Source organism: Peromyscus leucopus, chromosome 20 (genome assembly GCF_004664715.2).
Source record: "Peromyscus leucopus breed LL Stock chromosome 20, UCI_PerLeu_2.1, whole genome shotgun sequence".
NCBI lineage: Eukaryota > Metazoa > Chordata > Mammalia > Rodentia > Cricetidae > Peromyscus > Peromyscus leucopus.
In genome coordinates, this window is record NC_051080.1 from 15,272,482 (window position 1) to 15,288,090 (window position 15,609).

Genomic DNA, 15,609 nt, shown 5'->3' on the forward strand with positions numbered 1-15,609 from the left:
TGCTGGGCACTGACGGCCCCTACCCACTTTGTGTCTTCCTAGGTCCAGGGAGGAGGAGGGATGCAGAAGACCTCTCTCCATGGCCTCCAAGCTCACAGGTCAGGGAAGCATGTAGGGAATGGCACCACATGGGACTCCCACACGCCCACTTTCAGCACAAGCAAAGTGGGGGGCAGGGCGTAGTACACTGGGTGGGGTGCAGTTCTTTGAGGTTGGTCTCTTTTTAGGAAGACACAGCGGTCCCAAGCAGCCCAGGCCCTAGTGAGGAGGTCTCGGACACGGAGGCTGAGGCCAGACGCTGGGGCAAGGAGCAAGCCTATTTGGCAGACCTCACAAAGCTCTACCACCTGGAGCAGTACCCCGACAGCTACGAATCCATGTGTGAGTGGGCCAGCTGCAAGGGCGGTGGGGGCTGGGTGTGCGCTAGGCCAGTGTATCCCCAAGTTTGAGCGAGTCTGTTTTGCTTCCCACAGCAGAGCCTCCTGTGGCTCACCTGGTCCATCACATGCTTCCCCAGGCCTTTGCTTTCCCCGTGGACCCCCAAGTTCAGTCAGCGGTGGATGAGACTGCAGTGCAGCTAAGTGAGCTGCTGACGCTGCCTGTGCTTATGAAGCGCTCGCTCACGGCACCTCTGGCTGCCCAGTGAGTGCTGCCACCCGCCCTTTCCTGCCCGCCACCTGCCCTTTCCTGCCACCCTAACCTCCAGCTTCCCCCCAGTGTCAGCCTGGTGAACAAAGCTGCGGTCGACTATTTCTTTGTGGAGCTGCACCTGGAGACACATTTTGAAGCACTGCGCCATTTCCTGCTGATGGAAGATGGAGAGTTCGCGCAGTCCCTTAGTGACCTGCTCTTTGAGAAGGTCACTAAGACGTGGAGTTGGGATCAGGCTGGCCTGTAGAGCTGTTGTGGGTAGGGTGTGGGTGGCTGATGGCCTCAGGGCCACCCACACAGAGATGCCATACTCCCTAGCAACATGACAGTGCTGCTTCGGAAGTGGGGAGGGACGTCACAAACCCGGGGCTCCTTGAAACATTGTCTCTCCACTTCCTCAGCTCGGGGCTGGACAGACGCCTGGGGAGCTGCTCAACCCACTGGTCCTTAACAGCATCCTGAGCAAGGCACTGCAGTATAGCCTCCATGGGGACACGCCACATGCTGCCAACCTGTCTTTTGCCCTCAAGTACCTGCCTGAGGTGTTTGCCCCTAATGCGCCGGATGTGCTGAGCTGCCTGGAGCTCAGGTACAAGGTCAGCAGTGTCCTGCCACAAGCGTGTGGGGAGGTGTGTCCTGCAGCTGCAGGTGCTAAGTGGGGCTTCCTGAACAGGTTGACTGGCCCCTCAACATCGTTATCACCGAGAGCTGCCTGAACAAGTACAGCGGGATCTTCTCCTTCCTGTTGCAGCTGAAGCTCATGATGTGGACACTCAAAGACATCTGCTTCCACCTCAAGCGCACAGGTGAGGCCTGGCCTAAGTCCATCCCATGTGTGGCTGCAGGCTGATGCTCACCCTCTTTGTTCTCCAACAGCCCTGGTGAGCCACACAGCTGGCTCAGTGCAGTTCCGCCAGCTGCAGCTGTTTAAGCACGAGATGCAGCATTTCGTGAAGGTCATCCAGGGCTACATTGCTAACCAGATCCTGCATGTCAGCTGGTGCGAATTCAGGGCCCGGCTAGCTGTAGTAGGTGACCTGGAGGAGATCCAGCGGGCCCATGCCGAGTACCTGCACAGGGCTGTTTTCAGGTGAGACAGGCCCCTGGACTTGGGTGTGCCCCAGTCAGGCTGGGCAGATCACCAGCAGCTCTACCCTTCACTAGGGGCCTGCTGACCGAGAAGGCGGCACCAGTCATGAACATCATCCATAGCATCTTCAGCCTGGTGCTCAAGTTCCGTAGCCAGCTCATATCCCAGAGCTGGGGCCCGGCTACTGGCCCCCGTGGTGCCGAGCACCCCAACTTCCCACTCATGCAGCAGTCCTACAGCACCTTCAAGTACTACTCCCACTTCCTCTTCAAAGGTGAGTCCCCCTGCCGGGCTGGGCTGCTGCTGGGCTGGGCTGCTGGGGTGACAAGGCACAGGGTGGGCAGGAGCCTGAGAGTTGGATGCCTCTCCAGTAGTGACCAAGCTTGTGAACCGTGGCTACCAGCCCCACCTTGAGGACTTCCTGCTTCGAATCAACTTCAACAACTACTACCAGGACTCCTGAGGACAGACAGGACCATGGTGCTGCATCCCGTCTGACCTGGCTACAGCAGTGAGCACCCAGACAGACCTGAAAAAGCTGCTTTATTTAGAGGCCTGGGAGATTGAACAAGTGTCAGGCCCAGTCCTTTGGGGCAAGATGCACAGACAGGCTACAAGGCTTATTCATCCCTGTTTGCATCGCTTATAAGCATGAGACTGAGTTCCTCTACTGGCATGAAGTACCATGTGCTGAGGTGGTATCAGACAGAGACCGGTCAGGTTTTGACTGGAGGTCTCTGCCATCATGGAGAGACCGTGAGGGTGGGGATCCCAGTGGTCTCAGCAACTCAGCAGCACTGGGGACGCCTCGGGAGACTCCAGACACGTGGAGGACACCGAGGCCTTTATGAGGATCATGTTACACAGAGTTCTGCCGCCCAGAGGGGTGGCCTGCTGCTGTAGGAACACTGCTCATCAGTGGTCCTTGCTGCTGCTTCAGGGCCTGTGGCCTCAGTGGCCGCCTCTTCGCTGTAGTAAGGAGACTCTAGCAGCTTCAGGACACGCCGCACCTAGAGAACAGGTGAGAGGAATTGGGAGTGGGCATATTTAATGACCGCCCTTCCTCCCAGGACGTAACAGGCACAGGTGTGTGCTTACCTCGGAAAAGTCTCCGTTCTCAGCAGCTTCAATGGCATTCTGTGCAATATAGTTCCTTAGGATGTACTTGGGGTTGTTGGCATGCATGATGCGCACACGGTCTGCCTGCCAGGCAGCGGTGTCTCCGACATCCTCCTTCTCCTTGTCCAGACGGGCTCTGGAATCATATCCCTAGCTGGCTTTTTCCAACAAGACCAGCTTGCTCCAGCCCCAATTCAGGGCCATCTGCAGCCACCCCTGTGTGCCCTTGTGCCAAGGAGCCAGCCCAGGTGACCCTGGAAGCTGCCTACCTGTACTCCTGCAGCCAAGTTTTCCAGCGGTCTGTGTTCTTGCTCTGCAGTTCGGCGGGGCTCAGCTGTTCCAGCCGGGACTGGTGTTCCACACGCTCTAGCTCCTTTGTGACATTTGCTTGAGTGCCGATGAGGGCAAAGAGCTGTGGGTTCGACTGTGCAAGCATCAGCATCATAGAGAGCTGCCTGCAGGGAGGGGTACAGGAAGTACCTCAGCTAGGGGCAGTACGTAGATTTTGCCTTGCTGTGAGGTCGGCTGCTTTGTAGATAGCCACATGACTCAGGTGCTGAGGCAACTTCCAAATTGCCCTGGACCTGGGCGTTGCAGTTAGCTGAGGAGGTCAGGGACCATCATGACCCAGGTGTGTTCCTACCAAATCTCAAGTGCCATTTCCTCTGAATGGTTACTGCTCCATTCTCCACTAAATTCCTTCTGCATGACTAGCCCCTGGGTTGTTACTTGAAAGCCTGTAAACACAGCCACCACCATTGCCCACATCTCTGCACAGTGTGCACACCCTATGGGAGATGCTGTGGGAAGACAGTCTGCTTGGCATCTCCATCCCAGTCCACCTGTGCCCTGCTTTCTCCATGTTAGTGCCCTGGTCCCCAATGCTACCGAAATGTGACCTTACTACATTTCATGCCTAGGAATGGGGCAGCTGCCAGGGCCTCGGGTGTACCTGTGAAGGACTCTCACAGGCAGTCCCCAACCTCCCTGCAGCTTCCCTTCTGAAAACAAATTCCAAGGGTGTACACTCACCGGGGATCCATCTGGGGGCGGAAGGCCAGCTTCAGCTCTTCCAGAGAGGCACACTGGGAGGTCAGCCTGGTTAGGAACTCGGTTGAGTCTGATGCTTCTTCAGCTGGGAAGGAGCTCAGCATGTAGAAGGTATTTGTGAAGTCAGCACCTGAAAAATGAGCTGCTCAGGTGCTGGGAGGCAGATGCTGGCTCCCATTTCCATAGCCGCCAGACATCTGTTACAAGTCCTTTGTAGGTGACGTCACCTGAAAAATGGATCGACACTGACAGAAAACAGTGCCTGCCTGGGGACTCCCTGGGGCACCCCCCCACACACACACCTGGTACAGTGTAGCTGTCAGCCTCACCTGGCAATCAGAGTCACTTGGAGCCATGCAACTCCTAAGCAACATATGAAAAGTGCAAAAAGAGGGCTGGTAGGATTGCTGAGTGGATAGCGGGGCTTGCTGCCATATGCACTGGCGCAAGTTTGATCCCCAAGACCCAAATCATGGAAGGAGAACTGGCTTCTGCGAGTTGTACTTTACCTCTGCTATGTACACTGGAGTACACGTGGAACACAGTAATTTCTTAAATATAAGATGAGGCCAGGTGGTAGTAGCACACGCCTTTAATCCCAGCACTCAGGAGGCAGGCAGATCTCTGCACGTTCCAGAACAGCCTGGGCTACACAGAGAAACCCTCCCTGTCTTGGCAAACCAGTTTATAAAATGAGAAGTCAGGTGTGGCTGTATGTGGGAGGCTGTCAAGTTCCAGGCCAGCCTAGGCTATACAGCAAACCCAGTTTGTCCTGTGCTCACATGCTGTGGTCCATGTGTGGACGTCAGAGGACAGCTTTGTGGAGCAGTTCCCCCGTCTTTATAGGGTTCTGGGAGTCAAACACAGGTCTTCAGGCGTTGTAGCGCAAGCTTTACCTGATGACCCACCTCACCAGCCTTCCCAGTCTGTGTGTTTGTGATGTGTGCACAGAAGGCCAGAGCAAGATCTCTGCTGTCTTCCTCTACTGCTCTCAGCCTGGCCTCAAGACACTCACCTGGAAGCGCCCTCCCCCACCCTGTAATGTTGAGGTCACTGCCTTTTTATGTGGGTGCTAGGAAGTAGAGCTTGGGTTCCCATCCTTACAGAACAAGCACTCTTATCCACTGAGCCATGTCCCCAGCCCAAGACCCAGTTTCAAAACATAAGATGGCTCAGTGGACAGAGGCCCTTGTCAATGACCTGACAACCTGTGCTCACTACCCGCGATCAACATGGTAGATGAGAACTGACCCCTGCAAACGACCTCCATGCTTGTGGGGCCATAGGCACACTCCCCTTCGTACACAAAAATAATTTTAAAAAAGGCCGGGCACTGTGGTGGCACATTTTAGCACTCCAGGGACAGAGGCAGGCAGATCTCTGAGTTTGAGGCTAACCTGGTCTACATAGCAAGTTCCAGGCCAACCAGGGCTACACAGTGAGACCCTGTTTCAAAAAGATGAAAACACTCCCAGAGTAATGGAGAAAACGAGACAAAAGAGAGATAAGACATACAGAAAACAAACTTGTCAGGGATTAGTTGTAACTAATGGGTTAACCATCCCTGCGATGGAGAGGCAAGTAGACAGAGTGGAGGAGAAAGATGTGATTCAGCCTGTCTATAAAATGCCTGCTTTAGAGTCAAGTCTGTTGAAAATGAAAGATAAAACCCATGCAAACAGGATCTACAGAGGCTGAGGTGGTGGCACATGCCTTTAATACCTGTGGCAGGCAGATCTCTGTGTTCGAGCCCAGCCTAGTGCACGCTGAGTTCTAGACAACCAAAGCTATGTGGAGAGACCCTATTACAAACTAATAAGAAATCAAGAGGCGGCCGGGCGTGGTGGCGCACGCCTTTAATCCCAGCACTCGGGAGGCAGAGCCAGGTGGATCTTTGTGAGTTCGAGGCCAGCCTGGGCTACCAAGTGAGCTCCAGGAAAAAGGCGCAAAGCTACACAGAGAAACCCTGTCTCGAAAAAACCAAAAAAAAAAAAAAAAGAAATCAAGAGGCTGGGGTGGGCACACTAACACAGGCAAGACAAGCTGGGCATGTGACCCCGGTGTTCAGGAGGCTGGCCCAGGCTAGAGTGTCTCCAGATAAAAGGCTGCAGTTCTGAGACCAGGAACAAAGCAAACATGCCCATGTTAGTCACCTCTGCTCCAGACAGTGTTATGTCCAGAACAGTCGGGGTGAACTAAAAATGACCCAGTAACCCCACTGACTATGAGAACTGGAAGCTGGGATTCAAACCAGTAACTGCATACATTTTTCCCCCAGAGCTGAGGACCGAACCCAGGGCCTTGGCTTGTTAGGCAAGCACTTTACCACTGAGCTAAATCCCCACCCCCAAAATCTTTTTGTTGTTGTTTGTTTTTTTTTTTGAGACAGGGTTTCTCTGTGTAGTTTTCGTGCCTGTCCTGGATCTCACTCTGTAGACCAGGATGGGCTCGAACTCACAGAGATCCATCTGGCTCTGCCTCCCGAGTGCTGGGATTAGAGGATGCACCACTGCCGTCCAGCATACATTTTTTAAGTAGCACTATATGCAACAGCCTTTAAGAAAACCCAAGGGGGCAGCCGGGCGGTGATGGCACGTGCTTTTAATCGCAGTACTCAAGAGGCGGAGGCAGAGGCAGGCGATCTGAGTTCGAGGCCGGCCTGGTCTACAGAGCAAGTTCCAGTACAGCCAGGATTACACAGAGAAACTCTGTCTTGAAACAACCGCCTCCCTCCCCCGCATACACAAAAAAGAAAACCCAAGGGGATCCATTACCATAGACACTGGATATTCAGCATTAAAGATGGAGTTAAATTCAGACACATGCTACAACATGAAAGAGCCTAGGGATCTTCTGTGTAGTGAAAGAAGCCAGCCACAGACAAATCCTGAGGTTCCTAGAGTGGTCGAATTTACAGAAAACAGAATGGTGGTGTTGCGGGAGGTAGATGGAGAATATTTAAAGGAGACAATTTCAGTCTGGGAAATAGGAATGTCCTCAGTGCCAGTGAGCTATACGTCTAGAAACGATGAAGGGGAACACTGAGTATTTGCCCACAGTGCCAGGGTGCTGCGGCTCACCAGTCAGATGCATGGTCTCCAGAAGCTTGGCCACAAGTGTCCCATCTTCCTCCAGCTCCACTCGAATAAGGCCCAGCTTCTTACGCATCTTCTGCAGATAGTGCCTTTGGAATTCGCTGTCAAACTCCTCGGCGAGGATGGCCTCCCCCAGCGCGAGGGGCAGCTCGGGCTCCAATGCTTCTGCCAGCTTCTGCAGGTTCCACTTGCACACCTGCGGCTGCTTGCTGTACGTGTAGCGCCCGGCGTTGTCGGAGGCGTTGCAAACGTGGTCAGGGTCGTATCTGCCGCACAGAGAAGTGCTATCAGGAGACGGGACAGGCTCCTGGGGCAGGCTGACGGCCACGCCCGTGGTGATACCACTCCTGCAGTCAGGTCCTGTGGGCTCAGACATCTCTAGACTGGTTGTAAGGCCAGGGAGGAAGCTCCTGGAGACCCAGAAAGACCCAGGCCACCAGATAGATAGAGCTCCCTGCCTACCACCTCCTCTGCTCCACCCCTCCCCTGTATCCCACTCCTTTGATCCACTTACAGCCTGGCAGTGGAGGGGCTTGTTCTAACATGCTAAGACGTCATCCTTTTTTGTTCAAAACACTCCAGGGAAGCCAAGTATGATGGCACACTCCTATAATCCTATCATTCAGAAGCCTAAGACAGGAAGACCACAAGTTCAAGGCCAGCCTGGATTACATAATGAGTTCCAAAACCCTTGATTTCTGCTTGTAGGAATGGCTGACCAGACACTGCTGGGAATGAAACACTGAAAAAAGGCACATGAGCAGCACACAGGCCTCCCTGCTCCCTTCTTACACCCGTGACCCCTGTGCTGCTGGGGTCTGTCCCCCTCACTGTGAGGGACAGTTCCTAGGTGACCAACAGGCAAGAGGCCCATCACCGTCGACCCCAGGGGCAGTACCTGTCCAGGAAGCCGAAGGGGCCGTAGTCAATAGTGAGCCCCACGATGCTCATGTTGTCCGTGTTGAGCACGCCGTGGCAGAAGCCGACACACTGCCACTCGGCCACCATCCGTGCTGTCCGCCGGGTCACCTAGGGGACAGGCTCCGGTTGCTCCCTCCCTGTGGTGTCCTTACTCATACCAGAGCATCCAGCGCATCTCCTGGATGCCAGTGGACTTCTCTAAGTGGTTCTCAGTCCCGGGCCCTCTGCAGTCCCTCACCACTCGGTGTTTCAGAAGTATGCTTGCGGTGAGTTGGCTTATACGGGCCTAAGTTGCATTTCCGCCACCTACGCTTTTATCTGCTAATTCTGGATAAACCATAAAAATCAGCAACACAGACTGAGTCCCAGGAAAACATCACTCTGTCATAGACCAGTCTAGGTTGCTAGTTCCTAGACAATGCTATCCCATCTCCATAGTGGGTGCTATATGGCCATGTCACCAACTGCTCACCCAACCAGAGGCAGCCTCTGAACACAAGGTTCCAGTGTGGCCTGGAGAACAGTAGCCCAAGTGCAGGGCTGCACCACAGCCCCCCCCAAGTGCAGGGCTGCATCAGAGCCCCCACTGCCCAAGTGCAGGGCTGCACTACCGCCCCCCCCCAGCCAAGTGCAGGGCTGCACCACAGCCCCCCCAAGTGCAGGGCTGCACCACAGCCCTCCCCCCCCCCCCGCCCAAGTGCAGGGCTGCACCACAGCCCTCCCCCCCCCCCCGCCCAAGTGCAGGGCTGCACCACAGCCCCCCCAAGTGCAGGGCTGCACCACAGCCCCCCCCCAAGTGCAGGGCTGCACCACAGCCCCCCCCACCCAAGTGCAGGGCTGCACCACAGCCCCCCCCAAGTGCAGGGCTGCACCACAGCCCCCCCCCAAGTGCAGGGCTGCACCACAGCCCCCCCCACCCAAGTGCAGGGCTGCACCACAGCCCTCCCCCCCCCCCGCCCAAGTGCAGGGCTGCACCACAGCCCCCCCAAGTGCAGGGCTGCACCACAGCCCCCCCCAAGTGCAGGGCTGCACCACAGCCCCCCCCACCCAAGTGCAGGGCTGCACCACAGCCCCCCCAAGTGCAGGGCTGCACCACAGCCCCCCCCAAGTGCAGGGCTGCACCACAGCCCCCCCCACCCAAGTGCAGGGCTGCACCACAGCCCCACACCCAAGTGCAGGACTGCACCACACACAGCCCCCCCCCAAAGTGCAGGACTGTACCACAGCCCTCCCCCACCCAAGTGCAGGGCTGCACCAGAGCCCACACCGCCCAAGCAAGTGGCCTTTTGTGTCTCACCTGTGTAAGAAGCACAGGAGCTCCTGGGAACCAGCTAATCCTGGCCTTCCAGTTTCATGACATAAAGACAGATGCTTAAAGGGAGATTGTAAGCTGACCAGACCACCCCCCTGTTCCTGTGTGAGAGCAGGAACCTGAGCCTCACTCATAGCTCCTGGTGCACTGTGGCTCTGTCACACCAATCCCCAGCAACTGTACCACAGGTGGGAAACAGGAGTGACCTGGTGTGGGACAAAGCCCTGTGGACTCATGCTTGGAGGATTATTCTGCTGACCTGCCGCAGTGACTTGTAGTATTCTAGCCCAAGCCCCACAGAAACAGGACTATGCCTGGCCCTGGCTGGGCGAGTCCACATCTCTTCTCCCCGGGTTGAGATACCAAGTGGGTGTGCTGGGTCGAGAACACCGACCATGCAGTCGGTGTCCAGTACTTCTGTCCATGTGTCTTCCCCAGCAGGGCCTCCTGGTTCTCGTAGGTGTACTCAGAACCAGGTGTCTTAATGTCAAAGCACCAAAAAGCTCTGGTGTATTAATCCCAACACTCCGGAGGCAGAGGCAAGTGGGTCTTTATGAGTCTGAGGCTGCCTGATCTACACATAGCAAGTTCCAGGCTAGCCAATGCTTCTTAGTAAAAATGTCTCAAAAATAACAGAAGCCCTGGCTCACGAGGCTGAGGGAGATGATGGACCTGAGGGCAGGAACAAGGAACAGAAAAGGACAAGGATGCCCGAGAAAAGCCTTGGTCTTTGGTCACAGTGACCATATTTGGCAACAAGTGGAACTCAACCCACGGCCAGTGGGAAACCCTCTGCCTACCTCTCTGAAAAAGGCAGCATTCCTCTGTGTGTGGTCACTGTCGCAGGTGTGGGCAGCCTGGATTTCAGGGTAGAAAGAACTGATCACATAGTCGAGCATCTGCACGCGGATATCATTCCGTCCCACGCTAGGGCCTGCTCGCCCTGTGTGCTCATCGGGGGGCTTAAAAATTTCAAAGGAGCCAAATCTGCAGGAAAGACCCAGTGTTCAGTAAGTCAGACGGACCCCATTCCTTTGAGAAAAAGAAATACCAGCAAGACTCCAAGGCCCTGCAGCCCTACAATGGAAGAGCATGTTGACAAGACACAGCAACACCCAGCCAGAGCAGGGCCAGATCTCTGAGTGACAGATGGGACTCGGTTTGGCCAACTGCCAGCCAATTAACCTCTGGTTCCCAGATCCTGGGAGGGCCATCGTGCCCAGAAAGCACCATGGCTGCCTACTTTGTCCACCTCAACTCCACACAGGGTTTTGTGTGCACCCCACATTGTGAGGACAAGCAGGGGTGGGTGGCTCTAGCAGAGAGAATGTCCAAGTGTGGTGTCTCAGCAGCGTGGCTGTCCCACAGGGGACATCGGTCACGTACAGAGACTTGTTTTGTTTGGAGACAGGGTTTCTCTGTGTAACCTGGCTGTCCTGGAACTCACTCTGTAGCCCAGGCTGGCCTCAAACTCAGAGATCCGCCTGCCTCTGCCTCCTGAGTGCTGGGATTAAAGGCGTGCCTAACTGATCTTTTTTTTTTTTTTTTTTTTTTTTTTTTTAAGATTTATTTATTATGTATACAGTGTTCTGTCTGCATATACACCTGCAGGTCAGAAGAGGGCACCAGATCTCATCACAGATGGTTGTGAGACACCATGTGGTTGCTGGGAATTGAACTCATGACCTCTGGAAGAACAGCCAATGCTCTTAACCTCTGAGCCATCTCTCCAGCCCCTTTTTTTGTTTTATTGTAACTGTGTTGCTACTGGCAATTGGTGGGCAGAGGCCAGTAATGCTATCAACATTGTACAAAGCATAGGATGGCTCTACTCAAATGTCAACCAAGTCAGGGCAAAGGGCCTCTGGAGTGGAGCAGTTATCATCGCTGGCCTCTTTCCATCCTCCCAGAGGTCAGAAAAAGCCAGAGACGAACAGTGGGCCTTGTGTGGGGTGGGTGCTATTAGATGACTAACTCGCCTGGGCATGACAGGACCGAGAGCCCTAAGAACACTAGCCACCTCCTGACAGTTCCCTACTCAGAGCCCCTGAAGTGCTGGACACCAAGCTAAGGTGTAGTCAGAGGAGTCTGCCAGGAAGGACTAGGCTAATGAGTCAGCAGACGATTAAGAAAAAATCTACAGGAGACCACTGATGGGGACACGAAATGAGGCCATTTCCTTGTGGAAACTCTACGGAGTACTTCTTCTTTTTTTTTTTTTTTTTAAGATTTATTTATTTATTTATTTATTTATTTATTTATTATACAGTATATAATCTGGCTGCATATACTCCTGCATGCCCAAAGAGGGCGCCAGATCTCATTACAGATGGTTGTGAGCCACCATGTGGGTGCTGGGAATTGAACTCAGGACCTCTGGAGGAGCAGCCAGTGCTCTTAACCTCTGAGCCATCTCTCCAGCCCTCTACGTAGTTCTTGATCAAGGGGCATCGAGAGGTCTAAATCCTGACCACAGCCAGATGCTGTTGCTTGTTTATGAGCTGGGTTCAACATTCTGGCTGCATAAGCATGGATCTTCTATGACCTATGAGCAAGTGCACGTAGACAGGCCTAGTGGACCCCAGCATTACCTTATAAAAGTGGGAGCTATACGCAACACAACCGTGCACTTTTCATATTTTGGATTACCATCATAGAACACGTCGCGAATCACTGTGGACTCAGAGGTGACGCAGGCCCCGGCCCTAGTGGTGGGGATCCCCAGCTGAAACATGGCTTCGCTGCACAGGAACTCCCGGATGCTTGACCTCAGGACTTTGCGACCATCAGCCTGTCTGAAATCAAACACAGGCCAGGAAGCCAGTCAGGCAAAGGTTATTCTGGGCCACGTTTCCCAAGAGCTTTGGTGTGGCGATCATATGACTAAGGCTAGGTGAAGAGACATACTTCAAATCTGCAGTTTTGCCTTCAAGAGTGGTTTACAAAAACCACTTACAATAATTAGTGCATACACACACCCCAGCACAATCTGCAGTAATGAAAAATGGAAAACCACCTTGTGGTAGCGTGAAAGAAAACGGCCCCCAAAGGGAGCTGCACTATTAGGAGGTGTGGTTTTGTTGGAGGAAGTGTGTCTCTGTAGGGGTGGGCTTTGAGGGCTCTCGCTCAAGCTTCTCTCAGTGGGACCCTCAGTCGACTTCCTGTTGCCTGTAAGATGCAGCACTCTCAACTCCAGCACCATGTCTGCCTGCATGCTGCCATGCTCCCTCTGAACCGGTAAGTGAGCCACCCCAATTAAATGTTTTCTTGGTAAGAATTGCTGTGGTCATGGTGTCTCTTCACAGCAATGCTAACTAACACAAAATTGCTCAGACACACCCTGAGTGAGCAGGTACAGAAGAAGCACAAGCTCACTAGTAAGCTGTTACCTGGGTCTCAGGGAAGGACACAGGCTCTGCTCCAAACCCAAAGGGCAGGCAGAAACCGTTAAGACTGCAGTATAGTGGGTAGTGCTGGGACAAGCAGTTGGTGGACATGCGGCACATGCCACACCCCTAAAGGAAACGAAACTGCGTGACCACATGTCTACATGTGACGGACTCCGTAGGTGCTACAGGGAAATAAAGAACAAGATTGGGCAAGAAAACTGCCTCCTGTGGGTCGTTGTGTACCTTGAACTCTTCCCCACACTGGGCCTATTTTGTTTTTAGCAGAACAAAGCACAGTATCAGGAGTCCAGCACAGTGGCTACCTGGACAGGCCACATCCATAGCCCCTCCTTGCGAGAGGGGTGCCTAACCAAGAGGCCTCCTACCTGGGACCGAGCACACCAACATGCTGCGTACAGCCCTGTGTTCTCGGTATGTGGAACAAACAGGAGGATCAAAAGTTTAAGATCAAGCCTGGTGTGGAGGCGCATGCCTTTAATCTCAGCGCTTGCGGGGTAGAGGTAGATGGATCTCTGTGAGTTCAAGGCCTGCATGTTTATGTGGCAAGTCTGAGGACAGCCAGGGATATGGGAGACACTGTCTCAAAAAACAAAAAAAAAAACCAAAAAAAAAACCAAAAAAAAACCACAACCTATCCACGCTAACCTAACTTAGTTAGAGTCTAGTAAACAGGATCTTAGAAACTAGCTAGCTGTCCTGGGAGCTCTCTTCTGCACTGTCACCCTCCCATCCTTGCTGTGTGACCATGTGGCAATGCTGGCTTCTCTGCAAACAAACCTAGTCCTGGGCAGAAAGGTAGGCTGCTTTGCCCAGGACTGGGGCTTACCACAAGGGCTTGTCTTGAAGCCCCTACAACCAAGGCAGGGAGGAGACAGGGCAAGAGGCCACTCACCCATCTCAGGGTTCTAGAAACCTTGACCCCACAACCACCTCCAACCTCAGCCTCAAGTGTTGGCAAGGTGTTGAGGTCGGGGACCCTGACACACAAGTACGAGACCTAAGCAAGGGTCAAAGGGAATCCCCGACTTAAAGGAAACATTTTAGCTGCCTTCAGGTATGGAAACACCAACTAAAAATAAGTATAAAAAGCATCTTTCGTGGCTGGGTATGTTGCTCAGTAGAAGTCTAGAATATGTGAAGATTCTGGACTTGATTCCCAGCACCATGATAAGATCTAATAAAGCCTTCCAACCTCAAATTATCCTGACAACAGGCTATTTTTTTTTTTTTTTTTTTTTTGAAAAAGTTTAAGGCTGCTTACAGAATGAGTGGGCTCTGGAATGTGGCATCTGCCCTTCTTTCCGGGAGTGGACACCTAGAGATGGTTGCTCCAGGTGAGAAGCTGAGTGCCAGGTGAGACCATAAATTTGGCATGGGGCACAGATCAAAGACCTGGGGCTGGGAAGATGAGCAAGAACCCACTATTCTGAGAAGCTTGTCTGAGGTGAAGACTCAGCTGGTGGGGGACGGGTGTCATGCTGGTGGCAGAGAGGCAGACGGAGTGTCAAACCATAAAATCCCAGCTTACGATCTCTTAGTCACTTAACAAGCATCTGCATCCATCATGCAGTGAAAAGCAGGAACAGAGCCCTAAGTGCTGTCTGTACCTGGGTGGCAGGACCTGGGTAAGAGTTTTCAGCCTGTCTGGATTTCGACAGGCACGTCTTGGACCACCTGTGTACTCCCCACAGGGATCCAAGAACTACGCACCCGATGGTGTGTGGGGGTGGGGTGGGGGTGGGGTGGAGTGATTAGAACTGACAGGCTTGGGAGAGTGCTCACAGAGAAGGTGGGTATGAGAAGAGACTGCCCCCCAGACCCTAGATGGTGCACAAAGAGGCCTGCCAGAGTCCGGGCGAGTTGGGGAAGCAGACAGCTTAAGCAGCACGGGAAAACAGGTGCCTGGACGTCAGCCCAACCCGTCACCTCTGAAAACTGGTCTCTGGACAGGATGTCCAGCAAACAGTATCATTCCCGGAACTGGCTCCAAAGTCCTCGGTGTGTTTCTGACAACACAACAGGACAGCCATTAGAGGTGTGTTCCTTCTGCTTCACCTGACAGAACAGGCAGCTGGAGACCTCTATGGAGTGTCAGCCAGAAAGGGAGCACAGCCCCTAACTTCCCGTTCTCCGGTCTTGCCACCGGGCACCTCCCAGCCCCGCCTCTTAGCCTTCCTCCTGGAAACCCTTTGCAAAGACGCTTCACCGTCTAGGTCCTAACCACTCCATGGAGCTTTTCTGGGCGAACGTCTGTCCCAAACCGGGCGAAAGGCGCCACTGAGCACCTTCCCGTTGCACCCAAGCGCGCAGAGGGGGTGCCGCCTGAGAGCTCCCCCGAGTTCCGCACCTGGAGAAGGGCGTGGGGCCGGCCCCCTTGAGCTGCAGCTCCCAGCGCTCGCCGGCCGCAGTGCACACCTCGCCCAGGTACATGGCGGCGCCGTCGCCCAGCTGCCCGGCGAACTGGCCGAACTGGTGGCCACAGTAGCAGTGCGCGGCGGGCTCGGCGCCCGGCAGCAGCGCATTGCCACTGAAGAAGAGCGCGGCTTCGGCCTCGACCTCGGCCTCCTCGCGGGCCTCCAGCCCCAGCAGCGCCAGCGCGGGCATCGACAGCGCCACCAGGCACGGCCGCCGCAGCGGGGCGGGCCGCGCACGGCTGAAGCAGGCTCCGGGCACCGGCCGCGGGGTGGACAGGACGTCCTCCGGCCCGGGCGGCGGCGTCTCGACGGGCAGCGCGCGCAGGGCGCGGTTGTCGAAGCGCAGCCCCGCGAGCCAGCGCGGCGTGGGCTCCATGGCAGCCGCCCAGGAGGAGCAGGGCGCGGGCGACGGAAGCGCGAGGCCGAAGGACGGCGGCCGGGTTCGGGCAGCCGCGAGCGAGGCCCCGAACGCGGCCCGGAGAGAGGCCATTCGCCGCGCCGCCGGAAGCTCGCTCGCCACGACCGGAAGTTTTTCACCGCCCAATTA

The 15,609-nt window shown here is 54.7% G+C and overlaps 2 protein-coding genes across 4 annotated transcripts in view; one reads left to right on the top strand and one right to left on the bottom strand.

Moving 5' to 3' along the window:
* The window catches only part of Tubgcp6 (tubulin gamma complex associated protein 6), a 22,519-nt gene extending 19,614 nt beyond the window's left edge, over positions 1 to 2,905 (top strand). For 2 of the 3 annotated variants that reach the window (XM_028869142.2, XM_028869143.2), the window contains exons 17-25: positions 43 to 98; positions 228 to 381; positions 474 to 642; positions 718 to 859; positions 1,053 to 1,247; positions 1,325 to 1,457; positions 1,528 to 1,741; positions 1,816 to 2,015; positions 2,113 to 2,905. In XM_028869142.2, the coding sequence (XP_028724975.1) occupies positions 43 to 98; positions 228 to 381; positions 474 to 642; positions 718 to 859; positions 1,053 to 1,247; positions 1,325 to 1,457; positions 1,528 to 1,741; positions 1,816 to 2,015; positions 2,113 to 2,204 (1,355 nt within the window). In that variant the 3' untranslated portion in view covers positions 2,205 to 2,905. Of the gene's footprint in view, positions 1 to 42; positions 99 to 227; positions 382 to 473; positions 643 to 717; positions 860 to 1,052; positions 1,248 to 1,324; positions 1,458 to 1,527; positions 1,742 to 1,815; positions 2,016 to 2,112 lie in introns of those variants that run through there. The other variant, XM_028869144.2, reaches the window with a different exon arrangement.
* On the bottom strand, positions 2,268 to 15,586 carry Selenoo (selenoprotein O). The gene is made up of 9 exons (XM_028869148.2): positions 14,996 to 15,586; positions 11,830 to 12,033; positions 10,039 to 10,225; positions 7,904 to 8,034; positions 6,991 to 7,271; positions 3,893 to 4,040; positions 3,130 to 3,315; positions 2,840 to 2,996; positions 2,268 to 2,751 (listed from the first exon to the last, which is right to left on the bottom strand). Exons 1-9 carry the CDS (start codon positions 15,550 to 15,552, stop codon positions 2,587 to 2,589), a joined length of 2,016 nt encoding a protein of 671 aa, XP_028724981.1. The 5' UTR covers positions 15,553 to 15,586; the 3' UTR covers positions 2,268 to 2,586.
* Between the last annotated feature and the right edge of the window lie 23 nt (positions 15,587 to 15,609).